The 26,836-nt window shown below is 53.5% G+C and overlaps 1 protein-coding gene across 30 annotated transcripts in view; it reads right to left on the reverse strand.

The window, feature by feature from the left end:
- LOC119104254 (myosin heavy chain, muscle) overlaps positions 1–26,388 on the reverse strand; it is a 44,862-nt gene extending 18,474 nt beyond the window's left edge. For 4 of the 30 annotated variants that reach the window (XM_037227932.1, XM_037227930.1, XM_037227920.1 and 1 more), the window contains exons 1-18: positions 26,245–26,388; positions 24,315–24,468; positions 22,785–22,928; positions 22,093–22,249; positions 20,914–20,941; positions 20,150–20,339; positions 19,406–19,568; positions 16,466–16,569; positions 12,491–12,628; positions 11,986–12,105; positions 11,452–11,601; positions 7,931–8,101; positions 6,154–6,333; positions 5,460–5,616; positions 4,442–4,494; positions 2,383–2,470; positions 2,013–2,130; positions 429–546 (exon numbers count right to left, since the gene is read on the reverse strand). In XM_037227932.1, coding sequence (XP_037083827.1) covers positions 429–546; positions 2,013–2,130; positions 2,383–2,470; positions 4,442–4,494; positions 5,460–5,616; positions 6,154–6,333; positions 7,931–8,101; positions 11,452–11,601; positions 11,986–12,105; positions 12,491–12,628; positions 16,466–16,569; positions 19,406–19,568; positions 20,150–20,339; positions 20,914–20,941; positions 22,093–22,249; positions 22,785–22,928; positions 24,315–24,468; positions 26,245–26,303 — 2,292 coding nt within the window. In that variant the 5' untranslated portion in view covers positions 26,304–26,388. Of the gene's footprint in view, positions 1–428; positions 547–1,108; positions 1,227–2,012; positions 2,131–2,382; positions 2,471–3,896; positions 3,947–4,441; positions 4,495–5,459; positions 5,617–6,153; positions 6,334–7,930; positions 8,102–9,628; positions 9,800–10,597; positions 10,769–11,451; positions 11,602–11,985; positions 12,106–12,490; positions 12,629–16,465; positions 16,570–18,312; positions 18,417–19,405; positions 19,569–20,149; positions 20,340–20,913; positions 20,942–22,092; positions 22,250–22,784; positions 22,929–24,314; positions 24,469–26,244 lie in introns of all 30 variants that reach the window. The other 26 variants (XM_037227921.1, XM_037227924.1, XM_037227940.1 and 23 more) reach the window with 22 other exon arrangements.
- Between the last annotated feature and the right edge of the window lie 448 nt (positions 26,389–26,836).

Below are 26,836 nucleotides of genomic sequence, written 5' to 3' on the forward strand. Positions count from 1 at the left end.
GAGCTGCATTTTTCATCTATCATCTAATCTCCTTAGTCTGCAAAGATGTTCTAGAGCCTAAGAAACTACCTCTGTTCCAAATACTATGGAAAGGCTCACGCGCCGCTTTTGCTAATATTCTTCCCTTATCTGACGAAAAACATAGTCGCTCCCACATAAACTCTTAAGGAAGCGCTAGCCTAAAGCGAACACTCAAGATCCCGTGCTGATTTTCTGGAGCCTGCGTGACTACGTGTATTCTAAGGTCTATGTAAAAGCTCACACATCAGCTATCTTAGCGTCTCCCCCTCGCTCACGTAGCTAAACCTAAATATTCTAAAATAAACTCTTAGCTGTCGCTAGAATAGCTTGATATGACTACCACACATTCTCCAGAACTGCATAATCTATAAATACACGCATCGCGTGCCAATAGTGGACATCGTTGCCTTAGTATGTCCTAGACGGTACAGCTCCTTATCCAACTGGATTTTTTCGAAGCAGGCAGCCGCCGCGTCCTGGTCCACCTTTTCCTTAGCCATCTCCTGAGCAGCCAGGATCTTGTACCTTGAGCAGCCAGCGGAAACTCTCACCACGCGGTCGTCAAGGTAAGTGGTGCGGGAATTCCCATGACTGGGGGGGGGGGGGGGGGGGGCGGTACAGGCGACTCCTGCATGACGGCTAGGCCGCAAACGCGGGCTCCGTCTCGCCGTCATCAGCTGTTGATATATGTGCTGCATGGGAGATCAGGTCAGGGAAGGGACGTGACACATAAAACTGCGACCCAAGGGAGCACAATACAGTATATACAGCGTGTGCCCAGCTGACGACGCTACACATGAACGTTCGGTGTTAATACACGCTCGTGGGCAGGGTCAGAACAACATCGAGAACAGAAACGGAGGGCCAGCACGACAGCAAGGAGCGCATTCAAGGGCAGAGTCGACTACTTCGCCGAGGGTGGCCCCCGCCGACATGGCTGCACGTGCCACCCGCGTTCCAAGTCGATAAAACTGCCGATACACTGCCGATAAAACCCGACTACGACGACTACGGGCCTGCTGACGACAGAGTTTTTGGTTATGGGATTCCGTCACAAGTGTCACGGAGGGCGATCAAAGGTCGTGACCTTGGTGTGACCCAGGCGGAACTTCTCCTGCTCCAGCTGGATCTTCTCAAAGCAGGCAGCGGCAGACTGTTTGTCTTCCTTCTCCTTCTCCATCTCCTTAGCGGCCAGAATCTTGTAACTGATGGCGGCGAAGGAACAGTGGAACTTCTCGCCCGTTGGATCTCATAACCCCACCGAGTGCGCAGTCTCCACCATCGATCACAATGACAGTCGGCGACATTCTCGGGAATGGGAGCCACTATCGGGAGCTAAGCGGGGATCAAACCAAGCCTCCAAGCCAGCCCTGGAAAAGTCACAGAGTCTTCAAGCTCCGGACACCACCAGCTTCAGCGCGTACATCATCCGGCAACTCCAAGGGGAAGCTGAAACCTGCCCGAAGCTGCTGCAGGACCTGCCAGCGGTCGCTGCTTGTGTTCAACGCAGACTTGTGAGAAGTGAGGAAGGCAGAGCAGTGACACGGCATGTTGTCGTCACGATGTTGTCAGCGACTTCAGCACTAGTTGAATGCAGTCAACGCGTTATGTCCTGTTACATTATGCATCGACGCTCGAGCATTGGCATTTGTTACAGCCTTTCATGATCTAGCAAAAAAGCATTGCGGCATTTCCCTTAAGCATTGAGCACATCTACTAGGGACACGCACTGATGGTGTGTGTCTCCGTGCAGGTGTCATATCCATGTGGCATGTTCATATGCCACATGTACGTATCATATATATGTACCATATTCCTGGATCATGTCTGTGTGCTATGACATAATACTAGCATGGCTGTAGCGTCCTCTTTTGACATGTCTATATGTTATGTCCGTCTGCAATATGCGATGTACCCCGTGCACGTATCCATGTGTCAACATGTTCACGCTTGCACATGTTCACGTGTCCATCGCGTGCTCTGCCACGTACCGGTGCTTGAAGTCAGAGTACACCATCCTGTTGGGGAAGCCCTTGCGGCAAATACGGATGCCTTCAAGCACACCGTTGCAGGTCAGCTGGTGCATCACCAGGTGGGAGTCGATCACACCTGGCGGCCGGCGGAGTGACGTCAGAGCAGTGGTGACGATCGTGGCGCTTTGTCGGTCTTTGAGCGGCCACGCGCCTTCTTAAAGTCTGCATCCCCGCTGAATGAGAAAACTGCGAAAACACGCTAAGGACTCGCGTTTTACTGCCGATGTCAGCTTGGGCCCACGGACCACGTCTGGCTCGAGGTTTGACCGTGCGCGCAATCTAAAGCTGATGATGTCCTCAACATGGCTGCAACAAATGCCGCACGCACCTGTCTGCTTGAACTCGTTGGGGATGATGCAGCGGATGAAGTGGGGCTGAGTGCTGTTCAGGGTCTTCATGAGGCCGTTGAGCTGCTCCTGTGAACGCGGCCCGAGGGTCATCCATGGCCTTCGGCCGGCAACGGCGAGACGCCGGTCACACACCCAGTCAGAGACAGCGGCGGATCCAGGTATGTCTTGGGAGAGAGCTTTGCTCGGGGTGTGGGAATTTTCCACCAAATGGTTTCCCGATAGTGGCAATCATCCCTCTGCTTTAACCAGCTGGTCAGGAGATAAATGCCGTTTTTGCTCGATGTATTTTTAATCTCTCAAATAACCGGCCAAGGGTTGAAAATTTTCTTGCTCCCATAATTTTTTACCCTGGATCCGCCGATGTCAGCAGAACCCGGAAGGCGACAGAACGCTCGACGGCAGACATCAATAGGTAGGGAGATGGCGGGTGACGTCACACAAAAGCGCCAGCAAAAGCACTTGATGAATCGCGAACAGAGCTAGCTGTAAAAAAGCGAAGCTGCATTGAACGAGTTTTTCCAAAGACAAGCTCCGAGGAAAGCATAGAACATGTGAAAGCTAATGCTTTGCAGAGGCTGTGATACAGAAAGCCACAGAGCAGATGAAAGCTGTCTGCATCCCGGGGATATCCGAACGGTTGGATGGCGAAACAGAATAGGATGGATCGTCATTGGGTGGTACGAAGGCGTTGCTGATTGGATTGGCTGTCGGGAAGCCCACCACTGATTGGAAGGTATGCAAAGGAAAACGCTTGTGATTGGGCGGACCGTGACTCGAGGTCACCGATTGGGCCAGCAGCGGATGCAAGACAGTTGATTGGACAGACATAGCCAGCCGGCATTTAACACCGCCTGCGCGTTAATGCAGGTTGGCGCGGCGTGCGATCACCTACAGACGACGGTCAAAGCACTGAGGTACGCTCACAAAACAGCAACACATCTGCAAGCCTTGCACAGTTCCGGGCCAAAACTAAGCGCAGGTTTGCTTCGACTACCAGCGTAGGCCAATGGCTTCGAGTACTCTAAGGCGTAGGCAGGCAGAGGGTGGTGCGGGGCAGCGCAAGGCAAGCACGGTGTCTCGAAACAGCCCGGGGTGTGTGGGGCGCCCACTACATGTTCAGGAACAAGGGACGTCCGAGCGATACGCACGACTCCACCAACAAATCAGATCACAATGCATGCCCGGGTGTCCCAAGTGACCAGCTTCTCAACGCCTGCGGGGTCACAGTCGTCCATGCCATGTTCAATCTGTCACTGCACCGGTCAGGGCGAGTTCGGGGGAGGGGCGGGGGTCAACTGTGCAGATGCCGCCTTCTCCTCCGCCGCTAAACCTCGCCTGAAATGGGGATAAAGGGCGCGGGCCGGGGACAAGCACCGCCAACCGAAGGGTCATTCTGCTATATGTGGTGGACGTGCGGTGTTCGCTCTGCTGCGTGGTGGGTGCACGTGCGACTGGCGTGCACCTAGTGCTGGACCAAATGGTCGGCGCATACCCTGTACGAGGAGGACACGGTGGCAAAGCCGGCACCCTTCTTCCGGCCGCCTGGGGTGGAGAACGGCGCAGGTTAGCTGGCGCGATGACACGGCACGCATGGGGAGCCGCCGCAGCCGGAGCCGGAGTCGGCTGCGGCGGCTCCCGTCTGGAGAGATCCACGCTGATGGGGTGATGAGGGGAGAGAAGGATGCGTCGTTGCTGACTTTGCAGTGCCGTTGGTGTCGAACAGGGGATTTCCGATAGATTTTGATCTGTTTCACGCCAAGGGAATGAATTTCATAAAAATAAACTTCAATGAGAATAATTTGACCGAAATGGTCATGATTCTTGCAAACTCCCGCGCGAGGTCGCGGCAAGAAGCTGAAAAAGCCGGTGGCGAGGCCCGAACCCGTGACCTGTCCGTCACGATCCTGAGCACCGCCCGCCGTGGCACGGACCCACATTTTGACCATATTTAGCAGGGTCCTCGGTTGTGCGGGAGACCAATTTTCCCGTCAGGTGGATCTCTCCAGACAACAGAGCACGAGTCACAATGGTATTTACCTTGTACATGTTCGACACGGTTTGGAATCCGGAACCCTTTTGGCGCTTTCCGCCTGTGATTAAGATGACGTCAGACACACAGTCACAGGTGCTGTTGTGAACGGATATGTAAGCATTCATGTCATCGAACTACCGTGACAGAACAGCATTGGCAACTAGGGATAATACTCATCATTTATACCTGAATCTCAGATTGGTTCAACAAGCTACGGTTTGTACTGCACTGATGATAACAATGCTAAACAGGCACACTGAGAAACCTACACCGCCAGCGACGTTGGAAATGGAAAACCTGGTGAAGTCCTAACCTAAACTGCATGCATGCGTAAGCTCTGGTGTGGCATGCTTCGTTTAAAATACAGGAGCATCGCTGTGTTCGCTTGTGTCTTTGCAAGCGCTATGTCCGCTGATGCTAAGTCCTCGTCTCTGGAGCACAGGATTTCTAGTCGGTCCCTTGTGTCACCGTTGACCCCGTGTTTCGCAATGCCCCGACTTTGCCATCCCCCTGACCTCCCCCGTTAAGCCCCGCTTTACCGATACGTCGCCATACCTCCCGCTCTGCTGCACCTTACCACCTTACCACCATACCACCACCACCATACTACCATACCACCACCACCATACCACCCGCAAAACGTCAAGACCCTGTGAACCCACACGCCATCAAACCTAGCGGGAGCATGGCGTAGCTTCTGTCGTACTCCGCCACACGTTGCACCCAGCCCGCTCCCCTATCACCCGAACCCCGAGAGTCCCGTGCCCGTGGGTGTAACCACCGTTCTGATATTGGGGGGAACAAAGCTCGATTTGGGTAAAAATGGAATCTGGAAAGTACAAGTTGACTTCGGTATGACATTTTCAATAGACAACGTGAGAGCCACGCATTTTTATGAGCCAAAGAGGGGAGGCAAAAAATTACTTCACGAAAACTGGAGGGCACAAGTCTCGCCCACCGCCCAGCGGTTACAGCCATCCAGTGCGGGCGAAAGCGCGTCGCCCCGGGCGTCCTCGGGCTCACCCTTGCCGCCGCCAGCCTCAGCTGGAGCCGACTGGCCAGGGTGGTCGGCGAAGATCTCCACGGCCAGTGCGTTGGCGCCCTTCTTGAACTGGTCGACGACCGTGTCGTTCAGCGGGTCCTTGTTCTTCTCCAGCCAGCCCGTGATGTTGTATGCCACCTGCCGGGAGAAGGGTGCAGCTTGTTTGGACGAAGATTGACTGCGCACAGATTGGCTACAAGAACGCTTGCTGTGCGAAGACTCATCGCACGAAAATTACGTGTACTAAGATTGACTGTGCGAAGATTGAATGTGCGAAGATTGTTTGTGCAAAGATTGACTGCTCCAGGATCATTTGTGTGGAAATAAGTTGTGCCGAGACCGAGCTTCGCGGAGGCAGAGATGTCAAAGCCTTATCGTCCGGCCGGTATCTAGCTGGCAGCGCGTGCGACGTGCAGGCTGACTATGATCATCGCGTGCAAACACGAAGGTCATTAACCCCACCCCCGCCTTTCGAGTGGAAACCGGGGACAGTGGAGCTTCTTAGTGCTGGGATTGAATGGCGCAGATTCGGTAGCGCACCCAATCAAAAGACTGACCACTATGACAGGAGTGTGTGTCCGGAACATTTGCTTATAACTTATGCCATCAGCGAATCCAGTAGCTCATGTGAGTGATCTTCCGTCCTCTTCCTCCATCATCCGGGCGCTGACTCACCGTTCCAGCGTAGTGGACAATGGCGAAGTGGGCCTCCTTCTGGCCCGGCTTGGGGGGCTTCGGCTTGATGAAGCAGGACGACTTGCCCAGGTGGTTGTTCTTCAGCTTCTCCTCGAACGACTTGTCGGTGGCCTTGGGGAACATGCTCTCCTCCTCCAGGATGGAGAGCACGCCCATGGGCTGCCGAGCGGGGCTATGTCATGACACCGCGCTGAGCTAGCAGTCGGGCGCTTAGCTCAGCTTGTGAGCCAAGCGCTCAAAAGCCTCGCTGCTGGCGAGCTTTGAAAACAGCTCGATGACCTGGATAGCTCCCGTCAGGGGCGCTAGGCCCGAGGACGGAGCAAAAGAGCAGAGCTGTTTGATACCCTTAAGACTTCAGCTGTTGGGATTTTGCAGATATGTGCGGGGCAACAGCGAGGCTTTTGAGCGATGCACGGATAGAGCGACAGTACACGATGGGATTGTTTTACTTGCAAATATGACATTACGGACTTGCGCTAAAGACTCGTAATATTTTCTTGATCGCACGAGCCGAACCACATAGCACTCACGCACCTCTCACTATTTGATAGACCGTCCGAACGATATTTTCTAGACGAAGAGACCATTGCCTGTATACATGCCTGCATATGCGCAAATAACATGTTGATACATTTCGGTAGGCGACAGTACACTTAACGATCGTCAAAATTAGTGTTCATTTGTAGTGACGAGCATGCAATCGAAGATCACCATGCGAGTGCCAAGCTTGGCCCGAAACATGCAATGACATCGAAACATCGAATCGACATCGACAATCGACAATCGAATCGACATCGAAGCCTCCCGATCGACGCAGCCATTCAGATCCTCTTCGCGTCGCCCGAAAGCTCTCGTCAGCCGTCCACGCAGTGCCACCTATCGGCGCGCTTCAGAACTGAGGGTCGGCGGACGGCGGGCCGAGACCCTTTAGCACTGACCGCGCGCCTACCAAGGCTGGGGCGTCGGCCGGCCATCGGCGGTCTGGGCCGAATTGGTGCCTCTGTTAACACCACTGGTGTCGTGCGCAGAGAGCCGCACCACAGTCAGCTGCTGCCAGTGGTGCCGGTTCTGAGCTGGAGCGAAGTTCGCACGGCTCACACCAGTGGTGCCATTTGCAACCACCGACTGGCTTTGAGTCATTGGTCTTCGGGAGTAGCATGTGCTAGAGACAAGCCATCGACGGCAAGGCCCATCCGTTGAGCCCACGGTGCGATGGAGTAGCTCGCTGAGCTTACGCTCGTTACGCTTAAGCTCGTTACGCCCGTCAGACGTCGCTCGCCAGCGACATAGTTTCAGTCATTAGCTTTCAGTCACAGAAGCTTGTAGTGAGCTGAAACCTTTCACGGAAACCCTGTCCTGCACATGTGCAAGCTGTGTATCATCCAGAGTCAGTGGAGTCTTGGATTATTGGAAAATGGAACTGTGCTGTTTTGAGTAAAAAATGTAGATTTTAGCCGTCCAGCAATGCTTATTGGAGCAAACGTGATTTCTGCTTCCGCACGCCGACTGCCGTCAGGCCAAAAGTGAGGCGAGTGAAAGAAGCGCAAAAAATGAACAATTTATGCACTTGAGTCGCTGTAGTGTCTTCCATTCTTATTGTTGTCGAGTATTTGCTGATATCAACAAAGACACCACAACATCTGATGCAGCTCTACGACTGATATGAAGACTGCCACCAGGATAGACGGAGCCACAGACAGACCGGAAGACCAGGCATGCGAACAGACCACCCAGACCATCCCAGGCCAGCGCGTACCTTTTCCATCAGCTCAATGCAAGCCTGCAGATCCATACCAAAGTCCACAAACGTCCAGTTAATGCCTTCACGCTTGTACTCTTCTTGCTCAAGTACGAACATGTGGTGGTTAAAGAACTGCTGCAGCTTCTCGTTGGTGAAGTTGATGCACAACTGCTCGAAGCCGTTGAACTAGAAAAGAGTGTCGCTCTGTTGGGAAGTGTTCTGAGCCCTTTCCTGTTGAGCCAGAGGGGTGCCAACGGGCGGGGGAGGGGGGGGGGGGTACACTCTGATGGGCACGATCGGCGGGGCGGGTACACTCAGTGCGGGAGATACACCCGGCGGTGGGGGGTGCAGCTAGGTGGGTGCTCCATCAACAAGACGTGCAGCAAGTTGACGAGCTGTAACGGGAGGGAGAGTAATGCCTTCTCCGACAGCCGCTTCGGGCGTCATCTGTGGGAGGAGGGGGGCGTGCCTGGACGGGGGGGGGGGGCTGGTTGTAACGTCGGTTACCGACCAGCGCTAGGCCGTGGGGGGGACAAGCAGGGACATCTGGTGTCGAGCAGGGAAAGCACGGCGAAGAATCAGCCGCGTCAGCTTTTCCTGGAAAGGAGAGCTCAAGCAGCGTCCTCTCTCTCGGGGCGGAGTTTTTCAAACGCAGCAAACCGTCGGGGTATGAAGTCTGTGAGGGGGCTCTGGTGGTTTGTGGTTCGAGGGTCTGGTGAGCGTGGGTGCGGAAGCGGGGGGGGGGGGTCTGCGACACATTCGCCGGAGTTTTTCCCACGGCAGCAACGGCTTCCTCGGCCCCACAGGCGGTGAGGGTCGGCCGGCGAGCCAGGCCACGTCCAAACGTCCACAGCGCGCAGCCGGTCAGCCATGGTGAAGGGAGGGGAGAGGGGGAAGGTGGAGGCGGGGCGAACACTCCGAGGCATGAACGTGCAGGAACGTTTCTTGGAGTGTTGGGAAGTTTCGGCGTGCAGATGCGGTGTTCAGTGAGCGGGAGGGATGCAGGGGCATATGCTCTGTCGTCCAGGACAGAGACACGCATGCCAGGGGTAGCGCGTGGCTGGAGTGTCCGCGAGCGGGCGCCTGTCGGAGTGCCCACGAGCAGAAGAGTGCCGAGTCTTCTGGAAAACGCCCTTCAGCGACCGCCGAACCGACGGAGCGATGACGCCTTCGGAATAGGTCCGCACGGCTGAAACGGGTTCCCCGGATGGCGACTCGAATAGTGACCGTGTCACGGGCAGGCCAGGCCGGCCTGCGGGGGGGGGGGGGGCGGGGAGTCACAACCTGAGGCTCACTCGTGCCAGAGCGGGAGGCGGGGAGTCAGCACAGGTTGGGAGGCGGGAGGCAGGGCGCAAATACGTCGCCCGGGGACATTACGAGAGGGGCCAATGAAAAGAAAGAAAAGAAGCCACTGAATGAAACTGATGATAAGCGTGACGTCTGGTAATGGAAGGACGAAAAGGCAAAAGCAGGATTAAAATATGTTGCCCCTTATCGGCAACTTACTGGCCCTGACAGGCACTTGATGCGAACGGGTGTAAGCGGGTCGAAAGACCACGCACCACTCGCAGGCTGGCAACAGCAACGCAAATTTAGCGGGGTAAGCCAGGGGCTCGGCGGAGGGAGATAAACATCTTCAAGAAGCTTCCTCTCCAGGTGTGGAGGGAAGGGGCGCCAATGGGCAGAGCGCACGGCACGAGCCACGCCGGTTACCTTTTCCATCAGCTCAATGCAAGCGGCAAGATCCATCCCAAAGTCGACAAAGATCCAGTTGATACCCTCCTTTTTGTACTCCTCTTGCTCAAGGACGAACATGTGGTGGTTAAAGAACTGCTGCAGCTTCTCGTTGGTGAAGTTGATGCACAACTGCTCGAAGCCGTTGTACTAGAACATGCGAGCCCACGTGTTAGCGGCTACAGACAAGCACAGAGTGATACGTGCCGACTGAGTTGCTATTAACATAGACTGATATGAGTTTTGTTACAGTGCATGCGACTTTGACCGTGTCCATTTCTCACGAAAACACACGAACGGGTTCCGTCCTTGGAGGAGAAGCAGCCACTGCCAGTAGAGGTCATTTCCAACGGTATGGCGAGGCGTTGGATATCATGATACGTTATTATATTGCCAAACCAGCTGCCGCCCACAAAATGCTGAATATTCTTCCAGGGTAATCCGGATCAAACCCAGCCAGTGACGGATTTTCAGCTTTAGACACTTCTGAACATAGTAAGTTGACGTCATCTGTCTGGTGAAGTTCTCATGTGATCTGAATTAATTTCGTGTCCGATCTGGCGGGATTTGACGCGTGGTTGAGCTTCACTGACTCATGCGTCAGTGGAGACCGACCAGCGAGCTCATGGCTGTGGCTGTTTCTCTGCACGATTATCCTCTAGTTGTCCGTTAGATCTACGACCAGACACGGTCACTAGACTATGACGTCACGACCTACGTGACGTCATGATACAAAAACCACAAACACCGTTCCCCGGTCCACAGACGAATATCCACGACGCATGCCTGTCCACGCTGCCACCGAACACCGAACCGGTCGGAGATCTGGCAACCGGCCGGTGTCGGCTGGCAACAAATCATTATGTACCACAGCATGCGTGCTGTTAGCGCTAGAAGATGGCCGGCTAGATGCGGCTAATCCTGGAGCTGGAACCCCGTGAAAGTTACCTTTTCCATCAGCTCAATACAAGCTTGCAGATCCATTCCGAAATCGACAAACACCCAGTTAATGCCCTCGCGTTTGTACTCTTCTTGCTCAAGAACGAACATGTGGTGGTTAAAGAACTGCTGCAGCTTCTCGTTGGTGAAGTTGATACACAGTTGCTCGAAGCCGTTGTACTGGTAGTGGTAGAATGCGGGTATCTCGTTAGCGTTGGGGCTCGTCCGTGACTGTGATCACGGGACGAGGGGTGGGGGGGGGGGGGGCAGAGGGGGCGATAAGACGGGGGGGGGGCGACGCCAGTCATCATCGTTGCGCAGAACACCGCTGGCGGCATGTCAGGGGGGCCGTCTTGGCTGGAGGGTGCTGTGGAGCGATTTCGGTTATCCAGTTGACCACGTGTGTTAGGGGATTCATGACAAACATCGCATTGCGTCCCTCGGGGAGTAGGCTACGGAGGGTGTGATTCATCCGGAACCCCTACCAATGTGCTCACATATCAGCCGTGGGGGAGAGAATACACGGAGGGTGAATATGGCAGCAGGAAAGTGCAGTACATCACAAATAGTCAAACGTTTTGAAAAGTCACGTCTCTAAGACACGCGTCATAGATGGCCATGAACAGTGTCCTTCTCATCATAATCATATACGAGCCACGGTTTAACCACGTGGCATACTTATACCGTGGGAGAGCCAACGATTCGTGGCTGAACAATCCAGCACACTGCAAGTGACCGGTCAAGACTGGGCAAGGCCACAACAGCACAGAGCTAGACTGAAGTGAGTAACGGAAAACTTAGACAGATATCCAAAAAGCTCGCTCTTAAACGCATTCGGCCGCCGCCTATTATGACGAACTCACGTCGAAGATCTCAAAGCCGGCGATGTCCAGCACACCGATGAAGTGAGCGCGCTTCTGTTTGGTGTCCAGCGTCACGTTCACCTTCTTCACCAGCCACTTGAAGAGCCTGTCGAACATGGCCTTGGCCATGGCGCCGACCGAGTAGTACACCTGGTGGGAGGTCATGAGCGTCAGTGCAGGTTCGCACAGGTTCGGGTGGCGATCCATGTCAGCATGTCATGTCACCTATGTCAAGTGAGCTCCTTTCAAGCTAGCTTAGATCAGTTGAGGACAATCCATGTCTGATTAGGCTTGGTCAGACCAGAATAGATAAGTACAGGCCTGTTTAAAACAGCTTGTCCCTTATGTCTCTTCATTTTTGCTAGGGTTCCGCAATTCTGCAGAAGTGCATTCAGTTACTACAGGCCAGCTCATTTAAGTTGATCCAAGTTTGACTCTCTCAGCGTCATATTTTCATCATTACCACGCAACCGTCATCATCGTCATCTTCACCATCAACATGATCGTAATCGTCACCAAACGTCCCGAACTCACCTGGTCCTTGTTGCGGCCCTGGGTGACGAACTCGTTGCCGACCTTGATCTTGGGCTTCAGCAGGTTGGTGTACAGCATCGCGCCGTCGACGCCGATCAGCTTGGCGACACGCTCACCCTCCTGCGTCACGTCACACGTCACAGTTTATCAGCACGTGACGTCACGATGGTTCGACGATAACGCACGCACGCAGTGAGCTTCCGTGACTGCATGTCTGAGTCCAACGCGCATGTAGACCGAGCGCAAAGATATGACCAGCGATGAAGGGTCCGTTACTACTGAGACGCAGTCGCTCCCGCAGCACACGTTGATACGAGCTGTGGGAAGCCAAAAAGAAATAAACAGGACAGAAAGGAGGAGAAAGAAAAGGACTCAACAATATGATGGAAAAGAAAGAAACACCGACTAGAGTGAAAGGAATATGCCACGGAAAACGTAAAAAATAGAAGCGAGAAAAAGCGATAAATAAAAGGCAAAAGAGCAAACAAAATGGCTGACCACGTACCGCGGTGCCGTCCGCCTCAGCCTGCTCCTCGCGTCCCTTCTGCTTGAACTTCATTTCGCCGATGTGCATGACAGCGGCGGTGATCTTGTAAATATTATGCTTCTCCTCCTGGTTGAACTGGAGCACGTCGAAGGCCGTCTGCAGCGGCAGAGTGGAGTGAGTATCGTACGCAGGGGCGGCAGAAAGGGGCTCCGTCTGGGACGCAGGGGCGGCACAGGAGGCGCGGATATTTGTCAAATCCATTTGGGGCGGGGCGAAGGGAGGCAGTGCATAAATTTTGAGCATACGCAGTGCTCGCTACTTTTTGTTTGAGCGGTTTCTTTTTGGGGGATTAGCTGAGTCTTCTGTGCGGGTTGTGTGAGGGGGAGATGGATATAGGGGCGGAGGCCTGCTTAAAAGATACGCAGCTCTACGGATCGGCTGAGTGCATGCTTTCCAGACACATGGGCCACGGGGCAAACATTGGGTGGAATCATCAAGCGCATCGCTGAGGCAGCCATGCTGTCCCACATTCCACCGCCCTTCCTAAGGGCAAATCTGGCAATGCTTCGAAAAATCAAACGGCATCTCTTCCAAACGTTGACTGGCTGTCTTTTCTCAGCACAGTGTGACGAAGCTTGCTACTCGCTTTCATCTATGCATCGCATCGATGCGCGTCGCACACATGTTGGGATGAGACGGCTGTGTGGCGCGCAAGAAAATATCAGGGACATTGTTAAAACCACTTCAAAAGCATTGAAGCCGTGCTCGTGAGATATGACGTATATTTGGGCCAAGTACGCACCTGGATTGTACATAATCTAACTAATATCGTAAGATCGTGGTTATGAAAGTAGTAGTGCAGCCACATACGCGCACACACACACACACACACACACACACACACACACACACACACACACACACACACACACACACACACACACACACACACACACACACACACACACACACACACGCACACACAGCTCAGGAGGACAATGCGTGCACATCACAGTGATAACACGCTTCGGTGGCGAATACAGCTCACCTATTGAAGCCATTTCAGACAGGTAATGCTACAACAAAAAATTATGAGTAAAGACTCAACATACTCACCTGGTGACATTCGTAAGTGAAACGATTACCAAGGTAGATATAAGTCACAACAAGGTGTGAGATAGGTTAGCTGGTAAGCCAACTGGTTAAAGGCAGGCTGGTTGTCAGACAAGTTAGCAGGTGTGGGTGAGCACATTTGTAGCAAAGCATTGCCTCCTGATGATATCTAATACCAGTATGTCTACCAAAATGTCTACCATAATTTCTACCCTAATGTCTACCATAATCTCTACCATAATTTCTACCATAATGTCTACCATCATATCATATCTACCATGCCCATGTCTACCATAGCCATGCCCGTCATAGAACATTTCGAACTACAAGGCGTGAAATCATTCCTGTGTACACAAGTTGGACCGAAGATATCCCAAAGACGCCGAGGACATAAAGGCAAGGCACTGAGACTTTCTCTTTCCAGAAAACAAGACCAGCTTGTAAGCCACAGTTGTATAGTCCCGATAGGCTTCAGTTGGTCTCAAGTAAAGCAAGTCCCCCATAATGGTACCAGCAGTCCTTGACAGCAGCTTTCTTGATGGGCAGCAGAGGTAGATTTTGAAATTTTGCTTATTGTTGCTTTCTTCCTCACGCCATTGCATTTATTTATCGCGGATCACACCAACCGGAAGTAGCGGATCCGGGCCGCGGGCGCACGGGTCAAATCCATGAATCAGACGAACTATTCCGAAAAGTGGGAATACTTCTCGACCGATTAAGCTTAACTATCTAAGCTATCTCTAAGATATCTCTCTAAGCTAAGCTATCTGCCATCCTGTGCGGTAATTCAAAAGGACATGGCTCAGCTCTGCATAGAGTCTGTACAGAGCTGAGCTGAGCTAAGCAGCCCCTCCGAACAACAGCTGGCAGAGCATCACGTAATGCTGCTCCGCAGCGACAGCATATTAACAGGCTTGACGATGTGTTGAACCCATTGTGATCTTGTTTACGCTGTCTAACTGAAGCATTACGTGATTGTTCCCGAACGCGATTGGTGCTGTGGTATGAGTACCGCAGCCCACGTGTGATGTTTTTTTCGTGAAGCCATGCGCTTTAATAGCGGCAGTTTCTATATTGCGAGCCTCCAGACCAACAGCTTAAGGTCCTTAAATGAAGCCGACGGTGAGTGAGCGAAAAGTTTTAATTACTTCTCGACCTCTAAGCAAACTCGGATGCAGCCGCAAAAAAGACCATCAAGTAACGATGCACGAAAGGCTCTCGAACTGACGCAAAATTTATGAAACATTGGCGACGAATATTAAATGACGAGACAATAGCGAATGGCAAATGACGCGTGACGAACAATTGGCATGCTGCCCTGCGGTTGACTGAAAGCAATCGACAGATGCGAGATCGGGATTAAAAAAGCAATTGACCGATGCGAGATCGAGTTTGAGAGTTCAATTGACGGATGCGAGATCGAGTTTGAAAGATCAATTGACGGATGCGAGATCGAGTTCGAAAGATCTATTTACGGATGCGAGATCGAGTTTGAAAGATCAATTTACGAATGCGAGATCGAGTTTGAAAGATATATTTACGGATGCGAGATAGAGTTTGAAAGATCCATTGCGGATGCGAGATCGAGTTTGAAAGATCCATTGACGGATGCGAGATCGTAGCGTGCCATCTACACCCAGGTGTTCAGCTCTGCGTGGCAGAGGTACGCGCCCGCCAGCCATGCCACTGTTTCCTGAGGCGCTCGCGCTGTCGTCTCTCCCCCCCCCCCCCCTTGCCGCGCGCTCGCGTCCGTCAGCGAGGCCTTCTTACTGTCGCGCACGAGTCGGGAGTGGACGATTTGCACTGCGGCGGTATCGCTGTTTGTACGCATCGTCACTCAGGACGTATCGCCTAAGGAGTCACCTTGAGCGGGCTGGCGCGAAAGGCTGGTGACGATTGATCTCTGGGACCAGGAGAACAGGAGAGAGAGAGAGAGAATAGGAGATCTCTGGGACCAGGAGAACCAGGTGATACAGGGTGTTCAGTTCTGGGGGGGGGGGGGGGATGACGGCAGGGACGCCGTTTTGTGTAAATGGTTGGGGTAGGGACGGGCCCAGGGTCTGTCAACTGGACCTCCCTCTGAATACGTGTTTTCAGGGAATTCAGCCCACTTTATTTTGATGAATGGCCCTTTCTGTCTTATTTTTGTATCATTTCTAAGAGACATTTAATTTAGCAGCATAACTGTCGCGGCCATGAAGTAATGACCTCAGAAGCAAGTGTACACGATGATTCACCTTTCTATATTTCAATATTCCTGGAAAAATATTGTGACCGCAGATCAACATTATCGGCCCCCAAACAAATATGGGAGAGACAGGGCTCTTACACAATAATATAGATTACTACCCCTGGATGAGAAGATACTGGTGAGACAACAGATAAAACGTAAGGGTAATCGTATGTGGGTGGCAACAATTACAGCGGTGAGCTTAGCATAAGACAAAGCCTGCAGTCGCGGTGGAGTGCTTTGCCAAACTTGCGTGAGATAGAGAGGAGAGGTCACAAGGTCATTTGAACAATGCCAGCCTGTCGCCGAGGGTGGCGCGCGTCAGCGACCGCTTCTAAACGACCACCAGGCGGCGGAGAGGGGGAGCAGGCGGAGGAACACAACCCGGACCGGAAGTCGCACCAGGCGTCTGCTGCGAGGACAGTATGTCCTCACACGCGCCTTCGACGACCGACGGATGGGGCGGGAGGAGGTGACTACCGACGCCCGTGTCGTCTCAGATGACACTCGGAAGGTGCGCTGCATGCGGTGGAGCGGCGACGGCCGCCGCCGGCGTGCGGCAGTGCTCCGCTAGGCTGTCTACCCCGCCCTCCGTCTGGGCGCTAACAACACACCATCTAACAGATCCGCGATCGCACTAGGGGCCTTACATCAGTGAATGTCATCTCCTCGCCGTCGTCGACGCCCGGAATAGACGTTTTGCCCTGCGATACGTAGTGGTAGTCGTGGATGTCATTACTCAGGATCGCCAGCTCTGAGGGGTGGTCGGAGGCAGCGTTACCTCGAGGCGAGCGGCGCCCACGCCGGCGGAGAGCGGGGAGATGCAAGCGACAGCGGCAGATGTTGTGGGAGCGACAGAAGAGCGGCGCGGGGGAGAAGCGGCGGCGGTGGTCGTTGTGAGGAGTGTCAGTTGACAGCACGGGAGGAGGGGGGCAACAGGCCGGGCATAGCACTGGCCAGGAGGCTTAAGCCAGCGAAAAACAAGAGCAGGCAGCCTGCACACTGTTCGTGACCGCAGGCCCGGGACCGCCTACCGCCGACCGTCCACCGCCGACTGGCGGCGCGACCTTCGTACCCGGATCACAAACACGTGCCGGCGGACCGGGGGGAGAGAGAGACAGCAGTGGACGGCGTTGGAGACGACCACGTGGATAAGGTGGACAAGCGGTGGACAAGCGGAACAGCGAGATGAGCTTGACGCGAGTAGTGCCGGGGATCATCGGGAGGGCGACGGTTCAGCGTGGCAGCACTGCCACACGTCAGGCTGAAGATTGGGCGGGAGGCAAAGTCTGGACGCTTCCACGGGTTGAGCAGCCCCATGGACCCTCACACAGAATGGGTAGCAGATTGGATAGGGCCTATATTTTTGAAACGTCAGGGTATGGGTGTGAATGTGGGCAAATACTCAAGAAACGTCTGGTAGATGATTCAAGGAGCATCATAAAATATTACTGGTAATGCCTATTGCAGTCATTATTAACTGGTCTCCAATGACTTCTGCATCTTTCAAAGCAGAACTAGCGAGCCTGTATACAACGTCTCATAATACATACTTTAGAACCAAGTATAAAACCTAAAAGGGAAAGGGAAAACAGGAGTGTGGTGATTGGGCGAGCCTGACTAGGGTCGTGAAGTGAGTGGATACGGTTAAGATAGCGTGGGCAGCGGGTAAATTGCACACACAAAATCCAGCGGTGATAGCCTCCAGCATAAAACCGTAACAAGTGGCGGGGGAACAGACCGTGGGCGGGCGAGACAGTCACATCGCAGTCACGGGGGCAGATCCCAATGGCAGGGGTCGCCGGGCGACGCAAGCACGCGAGCGAGGCAAAAATCGGACCGCACAATGATGCACCAGCATGGCATGGCGGCGGCGGCGGCCAAAGCTGACACAATGCGGGGGGGGGGGACGGAGTCGGCCGAGGTCAGACAAGCGGAGAGGAAGCCCAGCTGTGAACAGAGCTGTTAGCTTGGAGCCCAACGCAGCCGGGTCACACGCCGCCGATAACATGTCGGGGCAACGAGAGAAGGCCGCAGGCGCTCCACACAAGCTTCGCTCCAATGTGTCTTTTGTCGAAGGTCTCAGTCGTGGCTATCTGCGTTGTTGCTAGTGAGGACAACCGCTTCATTTGCTTTCAATGATAAGGATCCTAGCCATTCTGATTCGTGTATCCTAGCCATCATACCTCGTGTCCACTACCCTTCGTCTTAATGGATATGTCTCGCTTCAGCGGGCATGTCCCAAATCGCCGGATGCATATCCGCCTTCTTTGTTGGTCTCCAGCCGCACAGGCCCAGCCCTCAGGCAATTCCAACACGCGCCGTTTGCGCAGGCGGTGATTACTTTGCCCAGAACCTAGCGGGCCTGTTAGCAATCTTACGATGTTGACAGATCATCGTGGCGGGACGCATGGGGTACAAGGGTGCTGACGGACAGGGGGGAGACGGCACTCGCAGGGGCGGCAGCCTGGCCCCCCGGCTCGGAGGCCGAACTCACGTCCGTGAACGTCATCTCCTCTCCGTCATCCACGTTGGGGATGGTGGTCTTGCCCTGGCTCACGAAGTGGTACTCCTTGATATCATCACCCAAAAGGCACATGGCTGCGCGGGCATAGACGCCGGTCGGTCAGGTGGTGACTGGGCGCGCAGGGCGAATGTGACGGGGGCCGCAAATGTCGCGGCTTTGAGCCGAGCGTGAGGACGCTGATCGCTTGCTTCAAGGGCATGCGCAGGACTTCACATGGTGCACAACTAAAATATGTCTACCGCAACGCGAGTTAGGCGCGCCTCAGGCACGCGCACTTTATTGCGTGTCGTAAAGCGATGTCGCATGTTTTCGATCCTCTTCTTTTAACCCGTTTACCTGAAATTTTCATTATCGACATTTAGCCACGTACGTATTTAAGTATGCAATACATTTGGCAAGGGTTCAGAGGCACGCTCCCCGAGGATTACTGTGAGCCCACGCGCCGGCTTGGTTGCGGAAAACGAGTGCAAGTGAATGGTGTGTTGTGACCAAGCCCCCTCTGTCACTAAGTTCAACCGCCGTCATTAGCTTGAGTGGACAGAACGCGTGAACACGCTGATCGAATCACACCACAACTTCTGCCCTTTGTTCCTGGGTTAACGAACTCAAATAGATTATTCACGGATCGCCAATGCGCGAATATGTATTGAATGTCGCCGCTTTGAATCAAGCGCACCGCAGGTGGAGTATCTGATCGCGTGTCTCCCTCATCGACAGACAGACGGTAGCCGATGTGCAAGCGCAAGGGCCTGCGTCACAAAAACATTCGATGAGACGAGCTTCCGTCGTGACGCGCCTGGATCACGTGTCATCACGCACAGATATGACGTCAAACGGCACCGCCACACTCCGCCTGAAACCAACACTCCTCAGCGGTCCCAACTCCCACTCCGCGCCTGAGAACCAGGAGCTCGTCAACGGCGGCTCGTGCCGCGGGCCTGAACACCCGCCCCGCACACAACAGCTCGCTGACCTCGGACATGACCTCAGACGTGACCTCAGACGTCACCTCAGGCATGGCCTGAGACAGCGCCTCGGGGTCGGCTACCCAGCGTCAACCCACCTTTGAGTCCGTCGATGGCGCCGGACATCATCTGGTAGAAGATGTGGTAGGAGCGCTCGAGCGGCTGCTGCGAGATGACACGCGCCTTCTCCAGCAGGTAGGTCTCGATATCGGCGCCCGCCAGCTTGCCGGCCAGGCCGAAGTGGATGCGGATGAACTTTCCCTGCGGTAGGAGCGGGGACAGGGTGAGAAAGGCAGAGAGGCCGTCAGAGAGGGTCGGTTAGAGTTCGCCGATAGCGCAGTCGTGGTGGCTTCCTCACGTCGCCCAGACTATAGATGAGCCAGATCGGATATTCGCCGAGGCACACCAGCGCGGATATCCACGTAGGTGTGTTGCGGTGCAGTATACACCGTCAGGGGCTATCGCCGCGTGGTTTGTGGTACGATACACTCACGAGCCAAGGCGCTATGGCGGTAAGGGCCGCTGGCTCACGCGTCGGAATGGAATGATAATTGATGGAGCATTATTCAATAGTGTTACTAAATAGCTATCGTAAAGTCAATTTTCCCTGCAGCCATAGCCAACAACTCCACAAGGTAGACATCGTGAAGCATTTGGCGAAAAGGCTCGACCAATACATGGTTACTAGATAGCAAAGGTGGATACATCAACAGCATCCGATGAGCCCATCAGCGCAAGGCCGGCGAATCGAGTGTTCCTCGCCTCCCACGAGTCACGTGAAAACCACACCCGATTTCCAAAATTCGTCCCGCGTTCACGTATTCACCCAGAAAGCTACTCACGAAGCGGGAGCTGTTGTCGTTACGGGTCGTCTTAGCGTTGCCGAACGCCTCCAGGACGGGGTTGGTCTGCACCACCTGGTCCTCGAGGTTGCCCTTGCCGTCATCCTTCTTCTTGCCCGACGCGCCGACGTTGGCGAAGTACGCGATTACCTTCTTGGTGTTCTCTGTCTTGCCGGCGCCCGACTCGCCGCTGAGGGCAGGGGTCAGGTAAAGGTCAGTCAGAGATCAGATGAGGTTAGACAGAGATCGGACAGGGGTCGGAAACAGGTATAAAGAAGTGATTGGAGCTCGGCCAAAAAGAGGTCAAAGAGGTCAAAAAGAAGCCAAGAAGAGGTCACGTAGGGACCGGAAATAGATCGACAGAGGTCAGAGGTCAGACAGAGGTCTGAGGCTGCAACATAAATCGGGCACAGACCAGGAAGAGGATAGGCGGAGATCAGTTTTTGTCATAGGTCGTTCTGAGGTCAGCAGAGAACGAAACAGAGATGGAAAAGGGGTCATCTGGAGTTTTGCGTCGAGGCAAGGAAAATTTAGAGAGGAAACGGCCTCTCAAAATGGTCGTTGCTGGTAACATATACGAGATATGCACCATCATGGAAAGGACAGGAGAATTCGTTGAGGCAAGCGAATCCGCAAGGAGGTAATACGGAGCAACCGTCTTTCTAAGACAAACTATTTTTCCACAAAATGGACGCAAAATATTACGCCAGAAGATAGTGTTAAACTAGTGTCGTAGTAAAAGCTTGAAGTTTGAAAAAACTTACGTGATCAACATGGACTGGTTTTCAGAGTCTGAAAAGAAGGCGCAAATAGGTTACAAAGGCATGTGTTTGCTGTAAAAACAACATTGTATCATCGGCGTCCATGTGCTTTCATCAATGGTTTCAGCCAAAAGGACGATAAACAACATCCCGCAGCGCAATCAGCTTATGGCAATGCTGAGCGGCCATTTGCTCGTGCTGTGGTTGCTGCCGGTGCCGCCGTTGGCGCCACCCGCACGGCCACCGCCCATTGGCCGAGTTTTCGCGCGGTGACACTGCCCTCGCGCCAAAAATAGCGCGCGTAAGACGAGCCGCCGGCGCGCCAAATTTGGTGGGCAAGCCGGTGTCATTGGACAGAGGGGCCGGACCAGACCGGACCGGACTCGTTAAATGAGACCGTGTCAAATGATCGGACCGAACCTAGTCCAACGGACCAAGTCAATTCGACGGACCAAGCCACGCTTAACAGACCGCGTTAAACTCAACCAACCTGACCTTATCAAACATACCGAGACTGCCTAAACACATTGAACCCTAACCAGTTAACCTTACGGATCACCACGAGGTGTATTGCCGCCCAGTACTTTGCGTCAAATTAAGCCAGCTCAATACAATGAAACCGATCCGACATATCTTTATTGTAAACGATCCGAAGCCTTGCGAATCCCGGTGTAAAACAGGGCAGTGGGTGGACGGAATCAAGCATAATGCATTTATCTCATACGAAATGGATGAAGCCTCAGTCTATTGCGCGTAAAATGTGACCATGAAATAGCCCGGAGTGCATGATAGACCGACTCCAGATAACCAAAACCAACCACCTCTGTAAAGCCTGTGAAGTGTTAAAGTATGTAACTAAAGGCGTTCTTCTTCGGGTGTCTACATGCACTTGGCTATGAATGGAATTGAAGGTGGAGCCGAAATCAGCCAAGTTTAATTTGAATCAATGTAAAAGTTTCTGCAAAAATATATGATGAACACTGTTAACTATGTGGAAATAAATATTCATGTAATTCGTGTCAGCGTTCAGGCACATAGGACCTATGTGCAGTGAGCAGTAAGAGCAGTAAGCAGGTGAGAGTGATATCGCGTGGGTGCAGGACCAACTGACCGGTGCAATAAGAGCACATAGCCGCAGGACTCACTGACTGGTCCAACGGGCACGGCGCCGGTCCCACTCACTGGTCAACATGTCGGTGTAGGCGCCGTCAGAGATGGCGAAGATGTGGGGCGGCACCTCATTGCGCCTGCGCCCCTTGTAGATGGAGATGGCGCGGTTGGTGTAGATCGGGAACCGCTTGTACGGGTTGATGGCCACGCAGAAGAGGCCGGAGTAGGTCTGCCGGTGGGGGGGGGGGGGGGTCAGTCGGAGGTCACGGGCTGAGAGATCACGTGGCACAAGTGGCACCGATGGAAGTGTTGTTTGTTGTTTGATGTGAGCGCAGCTTTGTTTGATGCTATCTTAGTTTCCTGTAGATATCATTTAACATCAAAGTTTTATGTCTGATGATCCTAAGCGAGTAAAATGTAGTAGCTCATAAGTGAGGTGAAACTAGTTGTCATAGATTCTAAGACACATGCATTTTGCAAACAGTTTTAGGAAAACATCACGCAATTTGGGCAAAAACATCCAAGAAGATTTGGTCAACGAATCCGTACATTTGCTGACCGAGCTGGTGTCATTGCTGAGAGAGTTGCAGGAGAATCAAGTCTGTTACAATTGGCCAGATTTGAAAAAAGAAACTTCTTGCACGGATAGCCGTAACGAGTAGACCAATGAAAGGTGAGCATTCAGCCCCAGCCCATCTCAGTCCTGCTATTTTCCAGCTAATCCTGACTTCGAGTCAGACAACTCCAGCAGCGACCGTACTCACGTAGATCAGCTTGATGTAGTAGCGCTGCTTCAGGTTGTTCAGCACAGACGCGTCGTTGAGGTATGTCAAGTTGGACATGTCCTCGCATTTTTCGTACTTGGGCGGGTTGACCTGCTGGACCTGCTCCTTCTTGAAGTTCTTTTCCTGCAATTGGAACGCGGAATCAGAGTCATGGTCACAGTCAATGCACCGTTAAGCGGAAATACAGACCAGTCACTGGTCCACTTTTGCTCGTTGCAGTGGCGTTACAACCGCCGTCTTAAGCTCGCGGCTTGAGACAGCGGCGGCGGCTCGTGCTGTTCTGCTGCATTGGATTCCACGCGACAGTAGGTATCTCAGAGAGAATTATTAGCAAAGTGGCGAACGAAACAAGAATGTCTGTTGGTAACGCGATCAATATGTTCGTTCTTGCGGACTCAAAGCAGTTAAAATAATCGCCTGTTTTCACAGGTGGTTGCGAGCTGCCATGGTTGCGTGGTTGCGAGCTGCCATGGTTGCGCGGTTGCGAGCTGTCATGTCGCGTCTGAGCGTGCGGTACAGGCGCGCGGCTGCTCTTTTTCAGGTCGAGTCAGCTGCTTCGAGCAAATAACCTTTCCTAAGTTCTAGATTATTCTATGTCCTGAGCCGCCAGCCATGAGTGCTCTGCCCCACGCTAGGCACATGCTTGACGTGCGACAGCAAAGAGCCTGTTTGTTTCTGGAGACAACGCGAACAACTTAAAGCAACGGCAACTTTTGGAAAAAGTAAGCATCAGGAGAACACAACAAGGTTGTGGATGTCCAAATCTAGCTCCAAGCCCACGTGATTCATGACAGTTCACGATAGCTCGAATTACTGTATTCAGTTTTGAAAATGCATGCAGTGTGGTGCAATGCGCGTAACTGTAATTGGGCTATTGCAATGTGCGCAATTTGGCATATCTCATGGTACACCGATAGACACAGCACTCTCATACCTCTTTTTTACTTTTGAGGAGAACGCAACGCACGTCGTTACTCCCGTTTTATGGAGCGCCGGCCGGGACCGTAACCACTGTTCGAGACCGAACCCCGAGATCGCAACCACTGTTCGAGACCGGGCCCTGAGACCGTAACCACTGTTCGAGACCGGACCCCGAGATCGTAGCCACTGTTCGAGACCGGGCCCCGAGACCGTAACCACTGTTCGAGACCGGGCCCCGAGACCGCAACTACTGTTCGAGACCGGACCCCGAGACCGTAACCACTGTTCGAAACCGAACCCCGAGACCGTAACCACCGTTCGAGATCGGGCCCTGAGAACGCAACCACCGTTCGAGACCGGGCCCCGAGACCGTAACCACTGTCTGAGACCGAACCCCGAGATCGTAAACTCTGTTCGAGACCGGGCCCCGGGACCGTAACCACCGCTCGAGACCGAGACCGAGACCGGACGTGGGAGCCTAGCCGCCGACCACTGGGCCATTACGCCACCCGCCGTGGTCGTACCCCGCCTCCGGGCAGTGACACGGTGACCAGGTCACCCATTCCCCCCCCCCCGCCGCGGTCATACCTCGCCTCCGGGCAGTGACACGGTGACCAGGTCACCCTTGGTGCCGGTGATCTTGCCCTGCACAAAGCCGTCCGCGTCGTCCGGCACCCATGCGGCCGTCTTGGCATCGAACGGCTTGGTCTGGTCGATACGCTTCTGCTCCAGCGAGACGTACCTGTCCGCAGGGCGCAGTCAGGTCAGGTAGGGTCAGTCTAGGTCAGGTCAGGTCAGGTCAGGTCTGATCATTCCAGAGCAGGACAGGTGAGGTTATTGTCAGCCAGGTCAGGGCAGGTCAGCTCTGATCACTCCAGAGCAGGCCACGTGAGGTTTTTGTCAGCCAGGTCAGGGTAGGTCAGGGAAGGTCGAATAGGGTTGATTCGGAGACGGCAAGGTCAGGTCAAGTCCTGTCACGTCGGATCGCGTCGGGTCAAGGCGGGTCAGGTTAGATCAAGTAGCGCCAAGTCAGAGCAGGCCAGATCAGATTGTTAGATTTCATCAACATTTTCACGGACGATTACGTCGGAGCACGCTTAAAAACAGTAATCATGGCACGATAAAGTTGTTAGCGATGGCGTCTTCGTGCCTAAATTATCAAAGCACATATCACGTACATAATGCGGGGTATTCTATTAAAAATGACATGTATATAATTGCAATACATTAAACAGATTCAGGTATGGCTGAATGTCTAAAATTTCATTTTCATAATCTACTCCTGATCAAAATTAGTATCCAGTTTGCCATGGTACTTGACGATTAAAGCGGAAATATCCGGCGCACGGGTTCTCGCGGGTTTACTTGAGATATGCAGCTTGACACCACATTGGAATCAGCTGAGAACAAAATATTGCTTGCACTTTTTGGAGCCAGCGCAGGGTAGGAAACCCCGCACAAACAACGAGAGAATCTCACGGATCGGGTAAGGAAAGAACCTCAAAGATCGGGGAATTGGACTTTCCAGACCAATCAGGTAGTATGCCTATATCTTTGAACTTCCGAAATTAACGCAGTGATTGATTTGAAAGGCTGTCTTAGCCGGCTCATAGGAGTAAAACATTTGAAAAAGTAGTGACCAGATAGTTTTTGGAACGCACTGATAAAGGCTGAACATCGTGTTTGCCCACCAAAAAGGAGCGAGCGCCATCGCTGCAGGGAACCCCACCCGCGACAGGTCCGCAAACGATGCTCCGGCAGCCGTGTGTCCATGAGTAGCACTCCCGTACCTCATCAACGTTAGAAATATGGTTGACGAAGAAATGATCACGTTAATTTCAATCAATGTGACGACACGACTGCGGTGACGCTTAGGCTATTAAGGCTAGTTGTCGCTAATTAGCGATTAAGGCTAACCTTAGCGACCACGGTTAACTTCCGTAAGCCATTGCATTTGATCAATGATCATTTTTCGGAGTCTAGTGAGCTACAACCAATTCAACGTCGTGACTTAATTTTCTGCAGCTGCTGGTGTCTGCTCTTGGCCAGTTGCGGTATGGAGGTCAAGAGGTCAGGTCAGGTGCAGCGGTCGTGGATGGCCGAGCAAGGCCAGGTCACATCAGGTCAGACGTGGGATTGCAGGCTGCGTGCCTGGTTTGCGTCATCTCACGTTAATACTAAAAGACAGGGCCAGAAGGCAGCCAGCGGGTCACGTCACCAACACACAGGTCACCAGGTCAAGTTAGAACAGACATCGTAACGCAAGTCAGACCAGGTCAAGTCAGGTCGAGTTAAACCAGGCAAGACCAGGTCAAACCTGGTTCAAAAGCAGGCTAGACCAGGTCAAACCAGGTGAAACTAGGTCAACTTAGGTCGACCCGAGTCAAAACATCTCAAACTGGGTCGAACCAGGTCAAAGCATGTCAAACTAGGTTGAACCAAGTCAAACCAAGTCAAAATAGGTCAGAGCAGGTCAGAACAGGTCAGAGCGGTCAGAGTAGGTCAGAGCGGTACTCACAGATATTGAGACGGATCCGGATCGTCCGCTGGGTTGGTCTTCTTCGGCGGGGCGGGCATGGCGGCGGCGGTGGCGGTGCGAGCGAAGCGAAGACGCGCAGAGCGGTGGTCGACTCAGGCCGAAGCTCCCGAAGCTAGGGAACCTCCCTGGCGGCGCGGAGGCACTGATGACGCGGCCGTCGGCGACGGTGGCGACACACGATCCCGGAGCGGCTAAATTTACGCACGCGGCGCCGGCCGGCGGCCGCCACATTGTTGAGCGTCCGCCAGCTGTCCCGGCGGCGGCGGCGGCAGGTGGGACGTCGGCGACATCCGGTGATGGAGTCAGAGTCAAGACTTAGGGGTGTGGACGGGACGTAACCTGCACTGAGTCGGATGCAGCGGGGTCGCGGGTCGGGTATCGAAAAGGCGGCCGCGTTCGTGTTGGTGTACGAGTGGAGAGTGATCATCGGCGACATCGTGTGATGCGCGTCGTTGAAGCGGGAAAGACATGGGCGTGCGAAGGAAATGACCATGGGGATATGATCCACATAGCATCGGGCCCATAGCTGAGCCGTATGGCCCTGTTCCATCTATGGTTTAACCTCCCCCTC

The sequence above is a fragment of the Pollicipes pollicipes genome, unplaced genomic scaffold (genome assembly GCF_011947565.3).
Source record: "Pollicipes pollicipes isolate AB1234 unplaced genomic scaffold, Ppol_2.1 Scaffold_6052;HRSCAF=7182_pilon_pilon_pilon, whole genome shotgun sequence".
Taxonomy (NCBI): Eukaryota; Metazoa; Arthropoda; class Thecostraca; order Pollicipedomorpha; family Pollicipedidae; genus Pollicipes; species Pollicipes pollicipes.